Source organism: Salmo salar, chromosome 09, assembly GCF_965601325.2.
Source record: "Salmo salar chromosome 09, fSalSal1, whole genome shotgun sequence".
NCBI classification, from domain to species: Eukaryota; Metazoa; Chordata; class Actinopteri; order Salmoniformes; family Salmonidae; genus Salmo; species Salmo salar.
In genome coordinates this window covers 72,028,454-72,055,225 of record NC_138299.1, presented here as the reverse complement: position 1 = coordinate 72,055,225, position 26,772 = coordinate 72,028,454, and the positions used below count along the sequence as shown (strand labels likewise).

General features: G+C 44.2%; 1 protein-coding gene across 1 annotated transcript in view; it reads left to right on the top strand.

The window, feature by feature from the left end:
* LOC106611655 (catenin delta-1) overlaps positions 1-26,772 on the top strand; it is a 33,350-nt gene extending 6,578 nt beyond the window's left edge. Inside the window, exons 4-23 of the mRNA XM_014212094.3 lie at positions 15,965-16,114; positions 17,541-17,609; positions 17,692-17,814; positions 17,919-18,184; positions 18,315-18,611; positions 18,804-19,044; positions 19,183-19,405; positions 21,186-21,378; positions 21,491-21,608; positions 21,735-21,891; positions 22,209-22,226; positions 22,511-22,579; positions 22,658-22,785; positions 22,965-23,115; positions 23,273-23,465; positions 23,603-23,802; positions 23,935-23,976; positions 24,078-24,154; positions 24,368-24,422; positions 24,846-26,772. Coding sequence (XP_014067569.3) covers positions 15,968-16,114; positions 17,541-17,609; positions 17,692-17,814; positions 17,919-18,184; positions 18,315-18,611; positions 18,804-19,044; positions 19,183-19,405; positions 21,186-21,378; positions 21,491-21,608; positions 21,735-21,891; positions 22,209-22,226; positions 22,511-22,579; positions 22,658-22,785; positions 22,965-23,115; positions 23,273-23,465; positions 23,603-23,802; positions 23,935-23,976; positions 24,078-24,154; positions 24,368-24,422; positions 24,846-24,910 — 2,832 coding nt within the window. The 5' untranslated portion in view covers positions 15,965-15,967 and the 3' untranslated portion in view covers positions 24,911-26,772. The remainder of the gene's footprint in view (positions 1-15,964; positions 16,115-17,540; positions 17,610-17,691; positions 17,815-17,918; positions 18,185-18,314; positions 18,612-18,803; positions 19,045-19,182; positions 19,406-21,185; positions 21,379-21,490; positions 21,609-21,734; positions 21,892-22,208; positions 22,227-22,510; positions 22,580-22,657; positions 22,786-22,964; positions 23,116-23,272; positions 23,466-23,602; positions 23,803-23,934; positions 23,977-24,077; positions 24,155-24,367; positions 24,423-24,845) is intronic.

Genomic DNA, 26,772 nt, shown 5'->3' with positions numbered 1-26,772 from the left:
TCTCGGTGCATACAATAATAACCAAATAAAAAATGGGCACAACTAGACAGGGTAACTGACAAAGAACCCAGCTGATGCAACACGGTAGGACGCCAAGCAGCACACAGCTATCAACATAAATCCTTCCTAAAGAGAGGTCTTTAGGCCCGTTTCAAAGGAGCCCAGAGTCTGTGGTGCCTTCAGGTGGTCCGGTAGGGTATTCGAGGCAGGGGGCGGTCGAGCTAAAATGCATATATAAATAAAAAATTGGCTTGAAAACCACAATTGTTTTTCTATGCCACCAATTCCATTGGAACAAATTGTTTTACACTTTTTGTGTGACACTTCATCTACTTTTTAAGTAAATACCTCCAGTAAACTTGTGCAATACGTTAGGAGGTGAAACAGATTGCGTTCTTCATTTCACTTGTCACATTATTTTACATTATGAAGCTTACTATAGTTCCCCAGAACAGTTGAGCCAGTCACGTGTTTAAGTAAATAGCACAACGGGAGAAAGCGGGAGCATGGGTAAGATTACATTTTTTGGGGCTTCAATAGTGATCAGGAACGTGCAACTATAGTTTCCTTTCACATAAAATACATTAGTGCAACACATTTTGGCAGAAAATAGCTTTGTCATCAATGACAAGAAGTGCAACGCTGTTTGGCTGGCAGCCACACAAGTGAGTTTATAATGACAAAGCAAGGTATTTTTTTCAAAACAATACAAGGCCATTTCTGTTTATCATAGAAAAAATGTAGGCAGCTACATTCCCTAATGTTTATTCTTGCATTTTACCGGAGAAGAGTAGGGGGGGGGAGTAGCTATATCAGAGTTGTCTGCTGATAGAATGCCTTTTAGTAAGATTCTAATCTGAGTGGAGCAGTGACACTGAAGCACAAAATGTCTGATGCCGAGCAGAAATTACAATAAGAAGCATTTTAGATCTTTGTTTACAAAACGCAGCAAGATATTTCTTACGCGTTTTTATCTTTTCCTGCGTGAAAAATGAAGAATTCTGCGTTTACGTGACAAGTTTAACTTGCTAGTTGTCTAAGTAAGTGGCTGAATTAATAAGGTGACGGGGCATCATATTGTTTTAGCTTTCTGCTGTGTTTGAGAAGTCAAACCCCTTTGGATGAGTTATCTGTACAGCTGCCACTGCCATCTTGATTTCCTTGCGTTCTTTTTCTCCTCTCCGTTCTCGGCCGCCAGCTCCTCCATCTTCTCTGAGCGTGGCAGGCCAGTTGTCCTAATCGACTCGACACAGTGTGTACACATGATGCTCCAGACCCAGTACTGTTCTTCCTTCAGACAAGCATGGTTCAAAACTTTGTTCATTTGCACAATGTCTTTAGTTCACATTCACGTGTAAATGTCCAAACTCACCAAAGATTGCATTCAGAATTTCATATATATATATATATATAATATAATACCAGTCAAGTTTGGACACACCTACTCATTCAAGGGTTTTTCTTTTCTTTTTACAATTTTCTACATTGTAGAATAATAGTGAAGACAACAAAACTATGAAATAACACATGGAATCATGTAGTAACCAAAAAAAGTGTTAAACAAATCTAAGTATATATTTTTTTAGATTCTTCAAAGTAGTCACCCTTTGCCTTGATGACAGCTTGACACACTCTTGGCATTCTCTCAACCAGCTTCACGAGGAATGCTTTTCCAACAGTCTTGAAGGAGTTCCCATATATGCTGAGCACTTGTTGGCTGCTTTTCTTTCATCACTCTGCGGTCCAACTCATCCCAAACCATCTCAATTGGGTTGAGGTCGGGTGATTGTGGAGGCCAGGTCATCTGTTGCAGCACTCCGTCACTCCTCCTTGGTCAAATAGCCCTTACACAGACTGGAGGTGTGTTTTGGGTCATTGTCCTGTTGAAAAAGAAATGATAGTCCCACAAAGTCCATTGCTTGTGTTTCTTGGCCCAGGCAAGTCTCTTCTTCTTATTGGTCTCCTTTAGTGGAGGATTCTGCAGCAATTTGACCATGAAGGCCTAATTCTCCTCTGAACAGTTGATGTCTGTTACTTGAACTGAAGCATTTATTTGGACTGCAATCTGAGGCTGGTAACTCTAATGAACTTATCCTCTGCAGCAGAGGTAACTCTCCATCTTCCTTTCCTGTGACGGTCCTCATGAGAGCCAGTTTCATCATAGCGTTTGGTTTATGCGTCTGCACTTTAAGAACTTTTAACGTTTCTTGAAGTGTTCCGGATTGACTGACCTTCAAATAATGGACTGTCATTCCTCTTTTCTTATTTGAGCTGTTCTTGCCATAATATGGACTTGTCACAACACAACTGATTGGCTCAAACACATTAAGGAAAGAAATTCCACAAATTAATTTAACATGACACACCTGTTAATTGAAATGCATTCCAGGTGACTACCTCATGAAGCTGGTTGAGAGAATGCCAAGAGTGTGCAAAGCTGTTATCAAGGCAAAGGGTGGCTACTTTGAAGAATCTGAAATATAAAATATATTTGGATTTAACTGATTTTTTTGGGGTTACTACATGTAACTGATTCCATATGTGTTATTTCATATTGTGATGTCTTCACTATTCTACAATGTAGAAAATAGTCAAAATAAAGAACCCCTGAAATGAGTAGGTGTCCAAACTTATGACTGGTACTGTATGTATGACTTAGCTGGATTGCCTGTCTTGCAATTTTCTTTTTCTTTGTTTGCCCTAGTTTGCATATTTAGCTAGCAGCCTCTATGGAAATTCGCTATTACTTGTGCTAATCTTGTTAGCATTCTGGTTCTGGGCGTTTCTTTTCAGGTTTCTTTGGCGCCCCTTTGTGTACTAAGCCGGTAATAGTGTAAATCCCGGGATGTGTGAAGAACTGAATGAAAATCTAGAGACCACCCAACCCTACTTTGCACCTAGATTGGGCACCGAGGGGGAGAGGGATGTTTTGTTCTGCAATGGTGATGTCTGATGGTGTGCAGTCTAGTTTCCTGGATATTACGAAAGGTGTGCCGCAGGGTCGGTATTGGGACCTGTTCTCTTTTAATATTATGAATAATATTGGACTATCCATTAAAGTATAATATTCATCTGTGTGCAGATGCGGTTACGTATGCCATTACCCCAACTGTAGAGTAGGCATTGTTTGAGCTGCAATCTGACTTTGTTGCCTTATAAAAAGCTCTGGTTGGTTTGAAACTAGTAATTAATGTGGGCAAGATTAAATACGATCTCCAATTCTCACAAAAAAAAATCAGATGGACAACATATAGTCATTGAATGGTTCTCACATCGATCGGGTTCCCGCCTATAAATACCAGGGCATTTGGATTGACAAGGATTTAATGTTTAAAAAACATATTGATGAGCAAGTTAAAAAGCTACGACTTAAAGTGGGCTTCTATTTTAGAAAAATCTTGCCTCTCCTTAACAAATTGTACAGTCAACTTTACTTCCAGTTTTTGACTATGGTGACACCATTTACCAGAATGCAGTAGCCACTACTCTTAAACCTTTGGATGCCGTCTACCTTGGCGCCCTTTGCTTTATCACAGGTGACTGTTTTAATACTCATCACTGCATCCTATATCAAAAGGTTGGCTGGTCATCATTTAAAGTCCACTGTTGTTTGCAAAGCTGTACAACACATGCTTCCAATTGACTTAGCTTCATTGCTGAAGTATAAAACATGAGTTATCAAACTGGTTCAGTGTTGGTTAACTCGAGGTTCCTCAGGTCTCCACCGAATTAGGTAAATCTGCTTTTACTTTTTAATGCAACTCACTGCTGGAACAATTTACTAAACTCCTTACAATTGGATGTTTTGGTGCTGCTCTGGCAGTTTAAGTGAGGACCTAGTAGCTGAGGAATCTAACAGTTTCTCTTCATTTGTGCTGTATTTTCTTTTACTTTATATTGATTTGCTGTTTTGTTTCACATTTGTATTTGATTGTTGTATTACTGCAACCAGGGCACCCTTGAGAATGAGACCCTGTTCAAAATTAAAACCCACTAATTAATTTGTACTTTTGCAGTCAGTGTTAGCGCTAGTAAATATATCTATGACATAGCCAATGACTGTATAGCACCACTTTTGTTTTCACCATGTCTCGCATTCAAATGGTTTAGATCGTTTTGACGGTCTCTAAGTGAGCTTCTCTGCTTCAACCATACGAAAGTGATTGCTGTCCTGTTATACAGGGTAAAGTTGTTAATTTCATATCAAAATTACCATATATACTGATTGTTTCAAGCAAAACTATTGTTGACAGTGAACCTGAACAATCAAAATAAAAATCGAATGTAAGCCCCAATCAGCATGTAACTTACTTATTGCCAGACGGGAGTTGTCTCTGGCGGTAGTTAAACTCCAATTTTCAAACATTTGAATGCTGAAGGTGAGGCCCAGATGTGTCAGATCAGGAATTGGCCTACTTCTGGTTGGTCAGCGTGCGAAGCTGCGTGCAGATTGACTAGGCTACTGATATAACCTGGAGTTGTTCGGCATGCAAAGGGACTTGTAGATCAATGACTGGCAACTTGCCTGAAAACCCAACATTGCATTGAATTCTACGCCGGGCCGAAATTTCCTCTCACAACCTTTTACAATACAATGTTGAATAAAGATATTTTAACGTACTTTACCAGTTGTCTGTGCGGTTGGTCCTTTTGGCGGTAGGAATGTGAGACAATCTATCCACAGGAAAGGATAATTACAAACTTTTCAAAGTGCTGCTAGTGCGTTCAGATTTCTATCACCTGAAGCATGTGCACAAGATACAAATACATGCCGGACACTCGTGCATACTTGCTGAGCTCGTGTTTACATGGTTCTGCACATGCTTCAGCCGATAGAAACCTGAACACATTACCAGCGCTTTGAAAAGTTGATGTAATTATCCTTTCTTGTGTCTATTGTTAGAGACGCACACATTTCATACCCTCAAGACATGCTAACCTCTCACCGTTACAATAACAGGTTACCGGTTGGGGACAGGGTTATGTGCGTCTAACTTTCTCAGACGTCATTCATGGTTGATTATCCGTAACGGTACATAATTGGTCTAGCCTAGGGCTGTATTGTTATGCATACTGGATGGACTGGTTACCTTGTGCTACTTTCCAAATGTTCTATCCATGAGTCTGGGAGAGAACGTATAGGCCTAGGCCAGGGATTTCCTAACTCGGTCACACATTTAGCAGATGTTTTATTGCGGGTGTAGCGACAGTGCAGTAGTATCTAAAAGAATGGAATTAAGAAATATATAAATATTTGGACAAGCAATGTCGGAGTGGCATTGACTGAATACAGTGTATAAACATATGAAATGAGTAAAGCTGTATGTAAACATTTATTAAAATTGCCAGTGATTCCATGTCTATGTAAATAGGGCAGCAGCCTCTAAGGTGCAGGGATGAGTAGCCGTGTCACAGCCGGCTAGTGATGGCTATTTGTCTGATAGCCTTGAAGTTGTTTTTCTGTTTCTCGGTCCCAGTGTTGACGCACCTGTACTGATCTCTCCTTCTAGATGATAGCGGGTTTAACAGGCTGTGGCTCAGGAGGTTGATGTTGATATTCTTTTTGGCCTTCCTGTGATATCAGGTGCTGTAGGTGTCCTGGAGGGCAGGCAGTGTGCCCCCGGTGATGCGTTGGGCAGACCGTACCACCCTTTGGAAAGCTCTGCAGTTGCGGGTGGCGCAGTTGCCGAACCAGGTGGTGATGCAGCACTACAGGATGCTCTGAATTGTGTATCTGTAAAAGTTTGAGGGTCTTAGCTAGAGGTCGACCGATTAATCAGAATGGCCGATTTTCAAGTTTTCATAACAATCAGTATTTTTGGATACAGATTGTGGCCGATTTTTATTTTTATTTATTTATAGTATATATTTTTTTTTTTGTGTTTTTTATTACCTTTGTTTAACTAGGCAAGTCAGTTAAGAACACATTCTTATTTTCAATGACGGCCTAGGAACAGTGTGTTAACTGCCTTGTTCAGGGGCAGAAAGACAGATTTTTACCTTGTCAGCTCGGGGATTCGATCTAGCAACCTTCCGGTTACTAGTCCAACGCTCTAACCACCTGCCTTACATTGCACTCCACGAGGAGCCTGTGTGGCAGGCTGACTACCTGTTACGCGAGTGCAGCAAGAAGCCAAGGTAAGTTGCTAGCTAGCATTAACCTCTCTGGGATCGTTCGGGACGTGAGCGTCCCACCTCGCCAACAGCCAGTGAAATTGCAGGGCGCCAAATTCAAACAGAAATCTCATAATTAAAATTCCTCAAACATACAAGTATTATACACCATTTTTAAAGATAAACTTCTTGTTTATCCAGCCACAGTGTCTGATTTCAAAAAGGCTTTACAGTGAAAGCACACCATGCGATTTATGTTAGGGCAGCGCCTAGCCACAGAAAACCATCCAGCCATTTTCCAACCAAGAAGAGGTGTCACAAAAGTCAGAAATAGCATTAAAATAAATCACTTACCTTTGATCTTCATCTGATGGCACTCCCAGGTCTCCATGTTAGAAAATAAATGTTCGATAAAGTTAATCTTGGTCCAAATACCTCCTTTTTGTTCGCATTTAGTCCAGTAATCCAAATGCACAAAGCACGGGCACGAAGTCCAAAGTTAGTAGAAACATGTCAAACGATGTATATAATCAATCTTTAGGATGTTTTTATCATAAATCTTCAATAATATTCCAACCGGACAATTCCGTTGTCGTTAGAAAGGAAAGAGAATGAGCGTCGCGCTGACGGCCACTGGCAAGACTAAACTAATGTCTTTCAGCTTGACCACTTGTTGAAACGGCTCTTATTCGATCCCCTTTCACAATACAAGCCTGAAACGACTTCTAAAGACTGACATCTACTGGAAGCCTTAGGAAGTGCAATCTGACCCCACAGACACAGGATATTGGATAGGCAATCACTTAAACTACAGACCTCAGATTTCCCACTTCCTGGTTGTATTTTTCTCAGGTTTTTGCCTGCCATATGAGTTCTGTTATGCTCACAGACATTATTTTAACTGTTTTGGAAACTTTAGAGTTTTCTATCCAAATCTACCAATTATATGCATATCCCAGCTTCTGGGCCTGAGTAGCAGGCAGTTTAGTTTGGGCACGCTTTTCATCCAAAATTCCAAATGCTGCACCCTATCCTAGTGAAGTTAAACTTACCTTTGTTTTTTATAAGCTTAATATAATCACTAGTTAACTACACATGGTTGATATTACTAGTTTATCCAGCATGTCCTGCGTTGCTTATAATCGATGCGGTGCCTGTTAATTTCTCATCGAATCACAGCCTACTTCACCAAACGGGTGATGATTTAACAAGCGCATTTGCGAAAAAAGCACTGTCGTTGCACCAATTTGTACCTAAACATAAACATCAATGCCTTTCTTAATCAATACACGAGTGTATATATTTTTAAACCTGCATATTTAGATAATATTGCCTGCTAACATGAATTTCTTTTAACTAGGGAAATTGTGTCACTTCTCTTGCGTTCCGTGCAAGCAGTCAAGGTATATGAAGCAGTTTGGGCCGCCTGACTCGTTGCTAACTGTGTGAAGACCATTTATTCTTAACAAAGACCGTAATTAATTTGCCATAATTGTACATAATTATGACATCACATTGAAGGTTGTACAATGTAGCAGCAATATTTAGACTTAGGGATGCCACCTGTTAGATAAAATACGGAACGGTTCCGTATTTCACTGAAAGAATAAACGTTTTGTTTTCGAAATGATAGTTTCCGGATTTTACCATATTAATGACCAAAGGCTCGTATTTCTGTGTGTTATTATGTTTAAGTCTATGATTTGATAGAGCAGTCTGACTGAGCGGTGGTAGGCAGCAGCAGGCTCGTAAGCATTCATTCAAACAGCACTTTCGTGCGTTTGCCAGCAGCTCTTCGCTGTGCATCAAGCATTGAGCTGTTTGACTTCAAGCATAACTCCCGAGATTAGGCTGGTGTAACCGATGTGAAATGGCTAGCTAGTTAGCGGAGTGTGCGCTATTGGTGTGTTTCAATTGGTGATGTCACTCGCTCTGAGACCTTGAAGTAGTTGTTCCTCTTGCTCTGCAAGGGCCGCGGCTTTTGTGGGGCGATGGGTAACGATGCTTCGAGGGTGGCTGTTGTCGATGTGTTCCTGGTTTGAGCCCAGGTAGGAGCGAGGAGAGGGCCGGAAGCTATACTGTTACACTGGCAATACTAAAGTGCCTATAAGAACATCCAATAGTCAAAGGTATATGAAATACAAATGTTATAGAGAGAAATATTCCTATAATAACTACAACCTAAAACTTCTTACCTGGGAATATTGAAGACTCATGTTAAAAGGAACCACCAGCTTTCATATGTTCTGAGCAAGGAACTTAAACGTTAGCTTTTTTACATGGCACATATTGCACTTTTACTTCTCCAACACTTTGTTTTTGTATTATTTAAACCAAATTGAACATATTTCATTATTTGAGGCTAAATTGATTTTATTGATGCATTAAGTTAAAATAAGTGTTCAGTATTGTTGTAATTGTCATTATTACAAATATATTTTTTTCTTCTCAAATCAGTTGATTTTAATCGGTATCGGCTTTTTTGGGTCCTCCAATAATCGGTATCGGCGTTGAAAAACCATAATCGGTCGACCTCTAGTCTTAGCAGCCAAGCCAAATTTCTTCAGCCTCCTGAGGTTGAAGAGACACTGTTGCGCCTTCTTCACCGCACTATTTGTGTGGACTATTTCCAGTTGATGCTTTCCACCTTCTCTACTGCGGTCCTGTCGATGTGGATTGGGGGCGTGCTCCCTCAGAGAGAGTGAGACACACCCCTCACCACCTCCCTGTAGGCTGTCTTGTCATTGTTGGTAATCAGGCCTACTACTGTTGTCGTGGGTGTGGCCATGCAGTCATGGGAGTACAATAGGGGGCTGAGCACCCACCCTTGTGGGGCCCCTGTGTTGAGGATCAGTGAAGTGGTGTTTCCTACCTTCACCACATGGGGGTGGCCCGTCAGGAAGTCCTGGACCCAGTTGCACAAGGCGGGGTTCATACCCAGGCCCCCGAGCTTGGAAGGCACTATAGTGTTGATTGCTGAGCTATAGTCAATGACTAGCATTCTGACGTAGGTATTCCTATTGACCAGTTGGATAGGGCAGTGCAATGGCGATTGCATTGTCTGTGTGTAAGGTACAGGTGATATGATCCTTAACTAGCCTCTCAAAGCACTTTATGATGACAGAAGTGAGTGCCAAGGGGTGATATTAATTTAGTTCAGTTACCTTTTGCTTTCTTGGGTACAGGAACAATGGTGGCCATCTTGAAGCAAGTGGGGACAACAGACTGGGCTAGGGTGAGATTGAATTTCTGTGTAAACATTCCAGCCAGCTGTTCTGCGCAGGGATGCTGTCTGGGCCGCAGCCTTGCGACGGTTTTACTCACGTCGGCCATGGAGAATGAGGGCTATAGTCCTTGGGAGTGGGCTGCGTCGGTGGCACTGTTATCCTCAAAGCAGGCGAAGGTGTTTAGCTTGCCTGGGAGCAAGACGTGGCTGGTTTTCCCTTTGTAATCTGATTGTCTGTAGACCCTGCAACATACGCCTTGTCTGAGCCGTTGAATTGCGACCACTTTGTCTCTGTACTGATGTTTTGCCTGTTTGATTGCCTTAGAGGGAATAACTACACTGTTTGTATTCAACCATATTCCCAGTCACCTTGTCATGGTTAAATACAGTGGTTTGCTCTTTCAGTTTTACATGAATGCTGCCATCTATCCACGGTTTCTGGTTTGGATAGGTTTTAAGTCACTGTGGGAACAACGTCCCCTATACACTTCCTGATGAACTCCGTCACTGTGTCTATGTAAGCGCCAATGTCATTCTCCGAGGCTACCTGGAAAACATATCCCAGTCCGCGTGATCAAAACAATATTGAAGCATGAATTCTGATTGGTCAGACCAGCATTGAATAGACCTTATTACGGGTACTTCCTTTTTGAGTTTCTGCCTATAGGAAGGGAGGAGCAAAATGGAGTCGTGATCTGATTTGTCAGGGGAGGGCCTTGTAGGCACCTCCAAGGCAAGTAGCAGTGATCTAGTGTTTTCCCTAAGCGAGTACTACAGTCAGTGTGTTGATAGAACTTCGGTAGTGTTTCCCTAATTTGCTTTAAAATTCCCAGCTACAATAAATGCGGCCTCAGGATATGTCGTTTGCATAAAGTCCAGTGTAGTTCCTTGAGGGCTCTCGTGGTATCGGCTTGAGGGGGAATATACATGGCTGTGATTATAACCGAAGCGAATCCTCTTTGGAGGTAATACGGTCGGCATTTGATTTTGAAGTATTCTTGGTCGGGTGACCGAAAGGACAAGTTTCTGTATGTTACATTCACACCTTGTAGTTAATCATGAAGCATACACCTGCGCCTTCTTCCCGCAGAGTTCTTTATTCCTGTCTTTGCGATGTACTGAGATCCCAGCTGGCTGTATGGATGGGGACAGTATATCCCGAGAGAGCCATGATTTTGTGAAACAGTGTATTACAGTTCCTGATGTCAATCTGGAAGGAGATCCTCGCCCTGAGCTTGTCTACTATATTGTCCAGAGACTGAACATGAGCGAGTAATATACTCTGAAGCGGTGGCTGGTGTGTACGCCTCCTGAGTTGCACTGGAAGTCCACTCCGAATACCTCTTCTCCGCCGGCGGCGTTTTGGACCAGCTTCTGATAAGTTAAATTGCCCTGGGGGTACGAACAAAGGATCCGATTTGGGAAAGTCATATTCCTGGTGGTGATGCTGGTGAGTTACGGCTGCTCTGATATCCAAAAGTTATTTTCGGCTGTATGTAATAACACAAACTTTCTGGGCTAATAATGTAAGAAATAACAAAGTTGCTTAGGAGCTAGAAGCAGAGCTGCCATGTCTGTCGGTGGCATCTTACTCATTGCGTAACTCCCAAGTTTACTTTGATATGATGGTTATATAAATATTTCCTCATTAAAGCATTTCCACCACAATTTCTCGCATAAGTAATTGTACCGACACAAAAAGATCCCACCCTGTCTAATGTAATTTAGGTTTGTGGACATTTCTAAAGTTTACTGACATTTGCTCTTTCCGTCAGGCCTGTCGTGACTTTTTTTTTCTTTTGCCATTTTTTTCCTGACATATTTGACTCACATAAAAGGAAAGATAGAAACCTGTTTACTGAGTGACATATAACAAGAGGGAAAACTTATGATGCACAACCAAGTTCTGAAATTGCACCTTGTGTATCCTACTATTCTGTCATCAGTAAGTTGACACCCCGACTGAGTTCCTAAAATATTTGTTTTCATTTTTGTATAATTCATTTTTTCAAATTTGAAGAAACTACCGCGGTCCGGACCTCTTGTGTCCTCATATGTAGCTTCGGCCCTGACAGTAGGTCGACTAGGAAGCTGCTTAAAGCGCCTCAATCACTCCAACTCTTTCACGCTTGCTTTTGCGCACACAAACTTCTCATTGTTCCGATGGCCCCCCAAACTGACGGCTGCGAATTCCACACACACTCTGTGGTTAACATTCTTTGTGGTTAACGCACAAACTAATAACAAAAAATGTGCTCATTCATGTTTTTGGAATCATACGCAGATTCCTTATTTCTTTGTAAATTATTACACAATCGTGTGAGTGATTTGGAGTTGTGTAGTAGTGATGGGTTTCACTAAATTAATGTGACTTGTTTGTAGTGTGTGTGGAATGGGTCACTGTGAACCAGAGGCTTGCCCTGAGATGTTACTGTCTGTATACAGAACCCATAGAACCAAGACGGGAACAAATTAATAATTTATACATCCAGTGAATTATCGGCTCATTTTTCTATCTGTGATATTACTCTACCACCATGTGTTGTCTCTACTTTTGTAGAGTGAGAGTTTAGTCCCCTCAAACTTCGCTCTGGACCTCGAAGCCACTTCCACTGCATACATCTTTTTTTGTTGGGGGGGGGGGGGACACCAGGTGTTTTCAATTTATCAGGTAGCTCAGAGAACCAGCAGGCTCCAGACTTCAGAGAGTAAGAGTTGAATACCGCTGGTGTAGGGTGTATCCAATTGACCCAACACAATGTGAGCAATGTAAGCTATGCTTGTAGTCATCTTTCTCTCTACTCCTCCCCCCTCTTTTACCCTCCTCAGTCCGCCCATATAAGGACATGTGTTACTGGACAGGTGTTTGTGCAGGTGGGCAGTGGCCACCTGCACAAGGTGGGTGGGTGTGTGTGTTTAAATGTCATCAGTCTTCATCACTTCCTCTTCACGTTCATCTGTTTCCTGACCACTTCTATTCCGAAATCTTTGTCAGCCAGTCATCTTTCCTACCTCTTTTTTTTTCTTCCCTTCTTCTCACACCCACATACATCGCGGAGCAGAAGGGGGGAAAACCGACTTGTACTAGACGACAGAACGTGGTTGGAGGAGGTGCGTGTGAGTCACCAGACAAACGGGAGCAGATGAGGCAGCTAGAGGTCCTATTTCTACAGTTTTAAAGGGCAGTCCTACTCATCACCTTCCAGTCTGTCCTCAGCTCTGCCTCGCTCTGTCTTTTTTCTTTCTTTCTCTCACTCATTCACACACACACACACACACACACTCTCCCACAGGTGAAACTGTGAGTCAGCCCCCTCCCCCGTGCTTCCCATGTCACAATACACCTCTGTTCCTCCCTTCACCTTATTACCCCTAGTCAACACCTCCCCATCGCGGTACAGATCTTATCTTTATCACATACCTGCTGCACAAAGTGTATATGCGGGTCCTTGTTGCCTGAACCACTGCTCTTGAGAGAGGTGATTGGGGGGAGAGAGAAATAGTTACTATGTATAGGGGTGTAACAGTTCACTAAACCCAAGGTTCGGTACTATTTGCGGTTTTCGGGTCACGGTTCGGTTTCAGTACAGCTGTAAAATAAAATGGCAACAGTAACTGTAGTTAATTTTTGTTTAGGTATTCCTCATTGTGAAAACACACGATTACTCATCAAAAACAACACTAAAAGTGCAATATGCGTGTGAAATCGATATATAATCCCGGCTCAGACATTGTTTAGGTCTATACTATGTTTGTTTTTTTTTTCAAAGAGAAAAATATGCACACGTGTGACTCTTATAAACGGGGCATGTCTGTAGCGTGGTACATCTCATCTCCCACTCCGGGGTAATGTGATGGTCTGTCACTGTTAAGTAGCTCTCTGTAGCCCTGGAGGTCCATCCATCTGGAGTGAGCGCAACACAGGGTGTATTGGCCAACTCATTGCCGACTTTGGCTTGCTTGTATAGAGCAGGCACTACCTGTTTGCTGGAATGGGTGCGAGAGAAGTTCGTAACGTGGCTCAAGCACTTTTACTCAACCACGGGAGAATGGGGCATATCCGCGGCTATAAACACCTATTGTAATTTCTTTGCGCTGTCAGAATCGGCTGCGAAGGAAAGTCTGAGGAGACTACGTTTCTTTACTCTTCCGTCTTGCTCCTGTGTTAGCAATACTGGGGTGATTTCGGTGTAAATGGGTCAACGTATTTGAGGTGTTGGCAACTGCGTAGGCTACTCTAGTTGAGCAATGGCGACGTACTGTTTTAACGTTCTAGCCACAACTCTGTCCATCGCCATTGCAATCTACTGGGAAGCCAAAATATTCCCAAACTGGAGATTTAAACGATGATTGAGGATCCTCCTGGGTTATCGACCCCCAACACTCGCCATCGTACTGAACTAGGCCCCGGCTGCGCCTCACAAAAGGACCGTTTGAAATGCGGCAGTTAAGATTCACATTTTTATTACAATGTGCGGATAGGCATAGGTATATTTACTTTATTATTTTTATGTATTAATTTGGGTTCATAGTGTGGACCGAACAAAGGTCCCCGTACCGAACGGTTCGGTACGAATATGTGGACCGTTACACCCCTTGTTACATATCACTTTGACTCCAAGTAACATTTTGTAAAAAAAAAATACAAATATATGTTGTTGGTAGGTAGCATTAGCTAGTGGTAGGCGGCTTTACCAGCGCCAAAACGCTGATATGTTTCATATATTGATGTTACTGTGCTGTTGGAGCTAGGAACACAAGCATTTTGCTACACCTGCAATAACATCTGCTAAATATGTGTATGTGACCAATAACAACATTTGATTTGATTATAGCTTGTTCTCCATCTTTTTAAATAGAGCCAACATGTTTTCAGCACTTATTTCCATGACTGATCAAAAGTCATATCACATACTCTTGTCTCTCTGCAGCAAACTTATAGTGAGCAATATGTTTGGAACATCATCACAATAAAATCACACTATCAAATCGCAATACATATCATCATTAAGGATCGTGATGATATTGTATTGTGAGGTCCCTGGCAATTCCCAGCTCTAGCAGTGATGTGGCAAGAGTTGTCTGTGTGTCAAGATGGTGAAATTTGCCCCTCCTTACCCGAACCAGTTTGACAGGTGTCTGTCTGTGCTTGTTTGTGTGTGGCGCCTTTTGAATTCAATCACTTTTTGACTGCATCCCTTTTGATTTAAACAAAACTTTCCATATATGTTTGCCAATGGAAGAAGTTGTCAGAAAGTAAGGGGCTTTCTGGACCTGAATGCCAAAACAATTGTGAGATAAAGGTGCTCTAAGTTGGCCCATTTTGCATACCCCAACTTACCAGGTCTTCATCACTGGAGTTTGCTATCATTTCAAAGTTTACAAGCAGGGTTGTCAAACATAATTTTATTTTAAATTACGTTTTGTAACCTCTGATCTAAAACCCTATTTGACATAATCTGAGATTTTATTTGTTTTGCCCGCCATCGGTTGAGACAAGATTCTCCTGAATGCAGCGTGGGTGTCATGTTTTGGCCAATAGTCACTTTCTGACAACTTAAAAGAATTATGAATGGAAGGTTTTGTTCACATCAAATGGGGTGCTGTCAAAAAGTGACTGAATTCAAATGGATTTGCCCAATAGTCACTTTTTTAAACCACGAACCTGGGGGTGCTTGAGCTGTTTTGTCAGCAGATGAGAGGAATTACTACTGCCTGTCTGAGCCTGTGCCTGTCTGCCTCTGATTATACTTTATGACATCTAGTCCATTCTATTGTATGCTCTGAACAGAGGCTGGCAATAGAACGGAATGGACACGGAGATGGAGAGGGGACATTTCCAGAGGGGGGGAGAAAGAAAGATAGATGGTGAGAGATTAGAGAGAAAAAGGCTGATGGGGAGTTTTGGAGAGTGAGTGAGTGAGAAATAGGTTGGGGGAGAGACGGAGGAGCAGTACTGGAGGGCATCAAACAAAGGAGAGGAGGCTCCTGGGAGTTGGTGTTCTCGCCTCTCTGCTGACTGTTTCATCTGGCCCAGAAAAGCGCTGCAGTCTCAGCTGAGCCACAGCTACTGTGCAATATAGGTGTGTCCGTTGCTTTGTGTCTGGAGGGATAGCCAATACACACCATACGTAGTATTCGCATAACTGCTTTTTTAGGAGTGCGTTTTCTTTTCGCAGCGTGTAACTCTCCATACTCAAGTGTTGTTTAGCGATCCTCTTACTGCCATATTAAACTGTAAATATTAGATTTTCACTCTCTTTCTCTCCATCTCTGTCCCTCTCTGCAGTTTATTTATCCCTGTCCACCCTCTTCTTTCTGGGCCTTGTGGTTTGGTGACCTACATCTACACTACCCATGAGCCCCTGCAACTAGGGCTCAACTGTTTGACCTTGGCCTGACCTCTCACCTCTTCTCCAAAGCCACGCCCCCCTGGTGAAGGTCTGTATCTCTGCTCTTCTATCTTTGACAGCTGGCCAAACCTCTCAGGGATTTGATGAGATTTGAGGCGTCCTGCTCGTTGCTTTAGAGCTGTATGCTATGGAGGAGCCTGTCGTTTTGTCTTTGTAGTGTATGACGTATCCCTGTAGTGGGTGCGTCTGTGTAACGCCGTTCTCTCTGTAGTGTATGGAGCAGTGTGAGAGCGCTGCTGCTCTCCTGGAGTCAGTGAGGGAGCAGGAGGTGCAGTTTGAGCAGCTGACCAGAGCCCTGGAGGAGGAGAGGAGGAGAGTACGCCTCACCAGCCCTCCGTCCCACACCCTCCCCCACACACAGGTAACACCCCAGCCCATCTCCCCAGGGGAAGTCTCCCCCCCCCCCCCCAACTACACTTTGTTAGTGGCCTGCGCCTTTCCTAAGCCTCTTTCTAGATTCAGGCGAAAGACCAGTCATCCTTCTGTTCATATATCCCTCATCTGTCCTTCTATCCCATCCCTCCATCATCCAGTGATTACTGCTATGACCCTCCTCCCCCCATTGCATCCAACCCCCTAATCCATCGCTCCGCTCCTCCACCTCAACCAGCACTCTGGATTGTGTTTGGTTTAACTGTCTGTTGCAATTCAATCTTTATCCTTTAACGCACTACCCTGTCTAACTATCTCTACAGCTTTAACATTACCACGCGTTATACATCTCGCACCTCTGCCTAACTCCAACATCACTTGCCGTACCCGCAACCCAAAACCTTCATACCACCCTTACATACCATAGAATTCAAGCTAATCTCATCTTCGCTCCAGCATGTTGTCCAAACTGTACCTGGAAGGATGCTGCCAGTTGTCATGCATGCAGTCTCGTTCTACCACCTGAAATGTTGTGGAAGATGCCGTCATTTTAAGCCAGTACACAGTATCAACTCGATGTGGTGCCTCCTAATGTGATTCTCATAGGTGACTATGTTATCATATGTTTGTATGCTTTACCACGCAATTAGAGCCCTGAAGAGACATGGAGAATTCCTCTGTTTTTACAGAGTACACATCAGCTGATAGGGAAGATGAATGTGGTTGCCTTTTGCTTTTATAATCCTAGCCGGGCTAATTGGCTTGTTTTAGGTTGTCAGTCTCCTCTCCTGTGTTTAGTCTCGCAGCGTGCTAAGCAATGTCTCATGACTACCGCAGGGTGGGTGTTGGGTCTCTCGGTGTAGGTGTCCCTGGTTTATAACAATGTATCGTTCCAAGTTTAGACCCCAACACACGCGTACACAGCTATCTCGACACTTAACACATTTGCTGTTAACTTGTTACAGTAACGGCTTTAGAATGTGAAGGGAAATATACCTTTACTCCCCGTCTCCTATATAGTGGTGGAACTGGCTTGACCCCTTGTGGACAGATTAGGCATTACACCCAGCTAAAGTGTGCAGCGCATGCCCAGCATTTTTGCCTGTATCCTCCTTCCGTCCTGCCTTCATTAAAGTGATCTAACATAAAATGAGTGGTGAAAGGCAATGGTTGGGTCATTGATTACCTCGAAGAAGGGAGAAGGAAAGGAATGATGCATTGTCAAAGTATTCAGATGTGGCCCATGATGCTGAGGTACTGAGAGAACGGGGTCAGTTGTCATGTCAGCAGTGTTTGGGTGGTTGTAAGGCGACGTAGCCTAGGCTGTAGCCCAGTTGGATCCTCTCTAACGTCTCTAAAGACGCCTGTGAATATGAGTGTGTTCTCTTGGTTGACTGTTGCTCTCTCCTACTTAGAACGGGCGCCTGGGGGAGGCAGACATCGAACGACTGAAACTGAGTGAGGGATACATCAACGGGACACAGGTGAGTGTATGTGTGTGCTGGTTGGGTGTGAGATGTTCTGTGTGTAACTGTGTGTGTGTAACATTGTGTGTGTTAATTACAGTACAGGATGGTGGACCCAGTGCATGGCGTTTTAGACGAGAGCTGCACACCGGAAGATGATTCACAGGAAGTACAGTCTGTCTTCTCAGACGATGGAACCAATGGACGGCGGGCAGGGAACGCGGTACGGACAAACACACTTTGTACTGTAACTAATATGTAACAAACATACAACAAAATATTATCCACAACTTCCTGTCTCATCGTGATGTACTTCCTCTTCTTCAGATGAAGAAGGTGATCACCTCGCGTACCGTCCTGCCCTCTGAGTCGATGTCCATCGACGGAGGACTGTCCGTCTCGGGTATGGGTGGTTACAGTGCCACTCTGGACCGTCCCTACAGGCAGGCTGGAGGGGGGGACCACCCCACAGCCACGGTCCCCAGGAACTACCACTACGGCCCCGCGGGGGGGTACGACGACTACAGGAGCGCCCCGCCCTCCGAGGCCTACGCCAGCCTGAGCAGAGGCACACGCATGGACGACCGCTACAGGTCAGACAGACTGTAACGTTTGTAGAAGTGCTAAAGAGCACCTGTAAAGAAATGCTTCTCGAGAAGTATTCCTTTGTGAAGATGACCTTATCTTTGGCATAAATTGATCTTCTCCCTCTGTCTTCTCTAGACCTGCGGATGGGTACAGGACCCTGGACTCTGGCTACCGCGCCCCCAGCAGACAACAGCTGGACCCCTACGCAGCCCAGCCCCAGGTGGGGCGAGGGGTGAGGGGTGTGGGCAGTGCCCTGGAGCTGGGGTGCATTCGCTACGCCCACCAGGCCCACTTTGGCGTGGAGGATGACCAGAGGAGTCTGGGATATGATGACATGGAATACAGTATGGCTCCTCCTCCCATGCACCCAGGGTACGGCACCATGCCACGACTAGGACCAGGCCCTGGAGGACTGGACAGACGCAGGCTCCGGTACACACACACACACACACACACGATCCCTGGGTAACCGCACATACCCAAGTCACTCCGATATCAGTGTGCATGTACGCAATACTCGGATACCGACACACACACTCCTACTAAACCACTATACACACACACACACCAATTCATGCGTACAACACGCGCACACTCCCGTCTGATCTTCCATTGGTCCCTTAGGAGTTGCGAGGACACTTTGGACGGGGACATGGGAGGAGTCGACCCCTACACCTGGGGTGTCAACATGGCGATGGAGAGGGGAAGCATGGCGTCATTGGACAGCACCCTGAGGAAGGGCCCGCCCGCTTCCTGGAGACAACCAGAACTTCCGGAGGTCATCGCCATGTTGAACTACCGACTGGACCCGGTCAAAACCAACGCCGCTGCCTTCCTCCAGCACCTCACCTTCAAGAACGACAAGGTGAAACACAATGCTTTGTATATCCGCAGACACTGATTTGTTTTGAAATGACGAATATTGCGAGTGTTAAAGCACTGCTGTCAGCATGTTTTTAAAATGGGTTTGGTGTGTGACCATGCCGGTGGCGTGTGTCTGTAGGTGAAGTCGGAGGTGCGTCGTTTAAAGGGGATCCCCGCTCTGGTCTCGTTGCTGGACAACCCCAAGAAGGACGTGCACCACTCGGCCTGCGGGGCACTCAAGAACATCTCATACGGACGAGACCACGACAACAAGATCGCCATCAAGAACTGTGACGGCATCCCAGCCCTAGTCAGGCTACTGAGGAAGGCCAGAGAGCAGGACCTCACAGACACCATTACAGGTAATTCTACCGTTTATGTTTACCCTCTATCACTTGCTCTACATTATTTATTTTTTCTTCTAACAAGGTGGTGCTTATGAGTAAAGCAGTGGGAAGGCCTGGGGGGGGGGCTTGGGGGGATGCTCTCCTGGGGGGGGGGCTTGCGTTTTTGAACATGTGTAACTGCCATTTCCTGCAATCTAGAGCCTTAAATGAAAACAAATGGTGTTTTTAAAATCAATTTTTACATAGTGGCGCAGCCTGTCCACAAGGTGGCGCAGCGCCCAGTTTACATTTCAGGGAGAATCCTGCCTTTCTATTACTGTACTACTTGTGGGACAGAGACACCAGTACGATCGTGTAGCATTCCTAATTTACTTCAACTCTATACCCTACATTAAGAACACATTCCTAATTTACTTCAACTCTATACCCTACATTAAGAACACATTCCTAATATACTTCAGCTCTATACCCTACATTAAGAACACATTCCTAATATACTTCAGCTCTATACCCTACATTAAGAACACATTCCTAATATACTTCAGCTCTATACCCTACATTAAGAACACATTCCTAATATACTTCAGCTCTATACCCTACATTAAGAACACATTCCTAATATACTTCAACTCTATAACCTACATTAAGAACACATTCCTAATTTACTTCAACTCTATACCCTACATTAAGAACACATTCCTAATATACTTCAACTCTATAACCTACATTAAGAACACATTCCTAATTTACTTCAACTCTATAACCTACATTAAGAACACATTCCTAATATACTTCAACTCTATACCCTACATTAAGAACACATTCCTAATTTACTTCAACTCTATAACCTACATTAAGAACACATTCCTAATTTACTTCAACTCTATAACCTACACTGAGTATACCAAACATTAAGAACACATTCCTAATATTGAGCCTCAATTCGTTGGGGGCATGGACTCTACCAGGTGTCGAAAGCGTTCCACAGGGATGCTGGCCCATGTTGACTCCAATGCTTCCCACAGTTGTGTCAAGTTGGCTGGATGCCCTTTGGGCACAGGAAACGGTTGATCTTTAACACAGCAGCATTGCAGTTCTTGACACCTTCAAACCGGTGCTCCTGGGTCCTACTACCCTACCCGGTTCAAAGGCACTTAAATCTTTTGTCTTGCCCATTTACCCTCTGAATGGCACAGATATACAATGCATGTCTCAATTGTCTCGAGTTAACCTGTCTCCTCCCCTTCATCTACACTGATTGAAGTGGATTTAACAAGTGACATCAATAAGGGATCATAGCTTTCACCTGGATTCACCTGGTCAGTATATGTCATGGAAAGAGCAGGTGTGCATAATGTTTTCTATATACAAGTAACTGCCAAGTGGTGTTTCCATTAGATTCTACATGTGTCTGGAACTCTATTGGAGGGATGCGACATCATTTTCCCACGAGAAATTCCCATATTTGGTGTTTTGTTGATGGTGGAATATTCTGTTTTAGGCGCCGCTCCAGAATTGGGTTGAGATCTGGTGACTGAGACGACCATGGCATATGGTTTACGTCATTGTCATGCTCCTCAAACCATTGTGACCATCCCTGTGGATGGGGGCATTATCATCCTATGGGGGCATTGCCATGGTGGCCAAAATAATGGCCTGCCCAATATTTTTATTCATGACCCTAAGCATGCTGGCCTTGTTGACATTGTTTTGGCAGTTACCTGTACTTTGTGATTGGACTCCGAGACCAGAGAGTCATGAAAAATGCTGAAGAATGTGTTCTCTTCTTCCTCAGGCACATTGTGGAACCTATCGTCTCACGACTCGGTGAAGATGGAGATCGTGGACCACGCGTTACACGCCCTCTCTGACGAGGTGATGGTGCCGCACTCTGGCTGGGAGAGAGGGCGTGACGGAGGAGAGGAGAGCCTCAAACCACGCCACCTGGAGTGGGAGACGGCCCTCACCAACACAGCTGGCTGTCTGAGGCACGTTAATGGAGAGGGGCTGGAGATCAGTGGAGGAGATGAAGGCATAGCTATTGGATCTGAGGGAAATATAAACCATTTTAACGTTTTTTTTTTTTTTTTTCTTGTTCAGGAACGTGAGCTCAGAACGTAGCGAGGCCAGGCGGAAGCTGAGAGAGTGCACGGGATTGGTGGACTCGCTCATGTACATTGTCCAATCACAGATCAACCGCAAAGATGTGGACAACAAGGTAATTGATTGCTTAAATCTGATCACGCAATTTTTGTGGGGGTACATTTTTTTTCTTTCTTTTGCAATTACATGATTGAATAAACATCCTTTAAAACCTCCACTCTCCATCTCTCTCTGTGTGTAGTTGGTGGAGAACAGTGTGTGTCTGCTGAGAAATCTGTCCTATCAGGTTCACCGGGAGGTTCCTGGTTGCGAGCGCTACCTGGAGGCCGTGCCCCTAAACCAGGGCCCTGTCCCCGGATCCAACAAGGCCAGCTGCTTCGGCTCACGGAAGGGCAAAGGTCAGTAACCAGCCTGTTTTTTAAGGTCATAGTATATACACAGTGTGTTCTGTGGCTAGAGGTAGAATCAGATTACCCTCTCCCCAGTCCTGACTCATTAACAGGGGATGAATCTGTAGATCTGTGGTTAGTGGCAACGTAATCCTACTCGGTGTGTGTGCTTTTTTTTTGGTGCCCTGGGCTGAGTTATTTTATTTTTTGCTTTTGTGGATCTGACTGGTTTTGTTTGTGCTTGTTGATGGCTGGGATTCTGTTTTTCACACTCCGTCCCTCCCTCTCCCTCTGTCCTCCTCCTTTTTGTTCCCGTCCTGTTTTAGATGAGTGGTTTTCCACAGGTAAGATTCTCATCTTAGTGTCCTATTGCGCTATGGCTGAACAAGGGCTTTTCCTAACGCTGGCTGGCCTTAACATTGCCTTTCCTTTAGTCAGTAGGTTTTGTAGGTGGGACTTGTCATACTGAGTGCATGCGGTTCAACTAGGGGCCACGTTTGCATGATACCGTGATGTCATTGAGGGGAATTTGCATCTATTAAAAATGTTTGAGGTGGAACTGACTCAAATGCACCTAAAATGTATTTTCCAATCAGAATGATCTCTAGATGGTTGGTTTTCTCTCCAGGTAAGAAAGATGCGGATGACGGGAGTGCGGACCAGGTTGATATCCCAAAGAGGACGACGCCTGCCAAAGGTGAGTCAAAACGCCATATGAAAGCACAGCGTATGTGCGACACACACAATCAGTTCCTAAAATCCCTCTTCCTACCAGGCTATGAGCTGCTGTTCCAGCCTGAGGTGGTGCGTGTCTACACTTCCCTGCTGAGAGAGAGCAAGAACCCCTCTGTGCTGGAGGCAGCAGCCGGGGCCATACAGAACCTGTGTGCCGGACGCTGGACAGTGAGTGGACAGCCTCTGATCTCTCTCGCTCACCTTTCCCTGAAATCTCCACCACCTTTCGCGTCTCATTGTCTGATTTCATAGCATTATCCAATGGTTTTGGTTCCTGCTTTCTCCTCAGGATGACTTCTGTGTTCAGAATGGTAATGGTTCTAACCACCTCTCTATCTCTCAATCAGTATGGCCGGTATATCCGGGCCACGGTACGTCTGGAGAAGGGCCTACCTATGATGGCAGAGTTACTGGCTCATGGTAACGACCGTGTGGTCAGAGCCATGTCTGGGGCCCTGAGGAACCTGGCCATCGACAACCGCAACCGCGAGCTGCTCGGTAAGTTGGCGTGTGCGTCAGTCGCCTGTTAGTCATCACAAGTTCACATGAGGAAAGACTGCTTCATTAGCATATAGAAAGGTCTATCCTTCCTGGATTGCTTCAGAGCCACTCTTTCGTCTGTGTTGCTCATCTGAGCCGTCCTGTCCTCCCTCAGGGAAGCACGCTGTGCCCCACCTGGTGGCAGACCTGCCGTGTGGCCAGAGCCAGTCTGCACGACCTCTATCTGAGGAGACGGTGGTGTCTGTACTGAGCACGCTCACTGAGGTGCTGGGCAACAGCCTGGAGGCTGCCAAGACCCTCAGGGCTTCCCAAGGCATCGAGAGACTTGTGCTCATCAATAAGGATGGGTAAGAGTGTGTGTGTGTTGAACTGAAGCTCATTAACAAGCATGTTCTGTGTGTGTGTGTACGTTTGTTTGAGACGGATAGGTCAAAGTGTGTCCATACAGCACGTCTAACCGAGTGCATGTCTATTGGTCCTGCAGTAAACGGTCCGAGCGGGAGGTGCGCGGGGCAGGCCAGGTGTTACAGCTGGTGTGGGGGCACAAGGATCTGCGGCGCCCCCTGGAGAAGGACGGCTGGAAGAAGACTGACTTCATGGTGAACCTCAACACATCCGCCAACGGCCCCGCCACACGCACCAACGGGACCTACGAGAAAACTACCATGCCAATGCTAGACAAAGGTGAGAATGGGAATTGTTTTATTTTATTTTTTAATGGGTCATACTTGCTCCTTTGACAGTAAGTTGAAGTTAGACATAAAATATACAGTGTATGGGGAAGCAAGCGGAATGTAATGGCTTTTATTTCCACAGGGGCGAAGAGAGACATGATTCCACTGAATGACTTAGGCCCTGGTGAGTATCTGTGGAAACACTGTCAAAGCTGAGCTGAAGATTAGATTTTTGTAATAAAGAAAAATGTTTATCAATGTTGAATTCATGCTCTTCCACTTTAGAAGCCTACTCTACACTGGACCAGCGGGAGAGGAGACACTCTCTGGACAACTCCCTCGACACCACAGACACTTTACAGGTAACCCCCCCCCCACCCTTAACTTAAACACACTTACCTTTATTAACCTTCTCCTTCACACCTTTTTCAAAACGTCTCTCTATTTTGCCTTTTGGGTTGACGACGTCACCTCTACTCACGGTATCTCTTCCACCATCTCTTTCTCTCTCTCTCTCTTTCTCTCTCTCTCTCTCTCTCTCTCTCTCTCTCTCTCTCTCTCTCATGCCGTCTCAGCGTGGGGTGTATGGGGGCAGAAAGGGTTCCCTGCCTCTGTTGGACTCCTACGATGGTTAGCCCCCCCCCTCCCCTCTCCCCCCCCCTGCATGTAACAGCATGGTACGTTTCACCTCTTGTCCTGCATGGACTCTAAATCGCCATCCTTTCTCTTATAACTTATAACCTTTCTCTTGTAACTCTGTCTATATTGTATTATTCCAGCACCTTGGTTTTGTACCCAGTATAATGTGCAGTGAAAAGTGATTGAAGGCTTTCACACCGGTATAGTATGCTGTGTGGACTTGTACTTGTGCGTTGGGGTGTATCATAAACCCTAAAACTAACAGTATTCCCTAGGCACTTGCATTTTGGCATATTGTGTATAGACTGACATACTTGTACCACAAAATTGGCTTGTGTGCGGTTTGTTTTACTCTTAAATATTACCACATGCACTGATGATAATATATAATTGATCATCTTCTTCTTCCTCCAGAAGAACTGATGGTGTGCATTACCCAGGGTGCCCCAGCCCTGCCACTGCTGAGCAGAGAACATTAGAGGTCCACACACTCGCTCTCTCTCGCTCTCTCATCCCCCTCTTTCTCTCCTTCCATCGCAAGGCTATGTGGTTATGAAGAATGAGGGTTGGCATCCAAAGAAAGCAGTTGTGTTGCAATCAGAGTGATATTTAGCACTCAAACTGAACACACACACACACACACACACACCATAGTAGCGTCAGAAATATATTCCCTGTTATTTAAATTATATTGATATTCCCTTTCTCAAGGCAATCGTCTTTGTTTGACAATCATTGTTTATTTCTGTTTTATGGTTACTTACATCCAACATTTGTCTCAATGAGTGTTTCCTGTCGTTTGTTAGAATCCTCATACTCATCCAAGTGTTTTGTTATTTTCATCGTCGTGAATCAGATTACTGCCATCTGCATCCTGAGATGAATGTATTTTTAATATCTGTAGGGTATGTGTATATAAAAAGAGGGAATGTTTTGATTGGGGAGGAAGGTGTCTATGCCTTTTTTAAGGTTGATTTTAATTTAAGTGGTGCCCAGATTGGGATTGGTGAGTGGAAAGGTCATGTGTGGCTGCTGGACCAATGGGGCTCGGTCCTCATAGGTTCAGGATGTTTGTATAGGAGTTATTTTCACCTTTTCTAGGTATATTACAGGCTGGTTGGTTTTGGGGCAGTTGGGAGAGCGTGTGAGGCCGGTGTGTAAGTGAGTGTCATACAGGAGACTGTGTGTGTGTGTGTGTGTGTGGTTTTGTTTAACAAACAACCCATATGAGCCTGTTTTTATTTTTAAGGACTTCATATTGTGTGCTTTCATGTTTTTTCTACTCCTTTTGAAAAATATATTTTTGTTGTTGTTGTCTCGGTTCTTTTAGATGTACCAACTGCCTCTTTCTTTTGTTGTGATACCTTTTTATTTCATATTTTTTTGGAACCCTCCTGAGTCTGTATGTGGTTAACAATAGCTGTGAGAGTGCGATCTCATACACCTATTGGAGTGTGGGTTTTGCTGCTGCTGTGCCGGTAGCTGGAATACTACTGTTCACACACTGTTAACAAGCACCACAGCTCTTAGTCCTACATTTGCTCATACGCTCGGTAACATTCCAACACTAAACTATAACACTAGGGATGCATTCCCCACACTATTATACAGAAACCCACTACAGACCTGGGGCCTGTTCCCTAGGATGGATTGTTTGGAATGCTTCCATTATCAATCTTTTGCTTAGAGCTGGCAGATTCTTGATTCCGCATGTTAAACATTAATCGTCTGTTCTATCAGCAATGCTCTGAACCTCCTACACCACTAATGATGACACTAGTTCAGTCAGTACTTGCTGTTACACTAGCCAGAACAATGTGCTGTACGTATGGACCCAAAAGGCATTGGTTGAGAAAGGGGTTGGTTTTCTGTAGAAATTACACTTATGTTTTGGGAGAATTGGATTCTTCAGAGGTGACTAAAGTATAAACAGACGGTAGGACCAGACTTGAGCATAGACTAGGGGGAAAAATTAAAAGCACATTTTGGGAGCTTTTGTTTTTTTTATACTTTGACTTTTCATTTTGTGTCCGTGTTTTGCGTTTTTAATATTGGTTTCTGATTTGGGAATGGTTGGGAGTGGTGGGTGAAGCATTATGCAATCTCTATTATACTTTTTTTTTATTCTGCTTTTGCAACTTTTCTTTAATGGCAAAGGAGACTACTCATCTTTTTTGTTTATTTTTTATATTGTTACCATGTGTCATTTCTCTGTAGCATTGCCTATTCATGTACAATTATGATGAACTTGCCTTGGCTCTGAAAAGTTTCATTTTCTTCAGTAAGAGTATGTAACTGACAATGCTGTTTTTATAAAATAAAGATCTTTTCTCAGACCAGA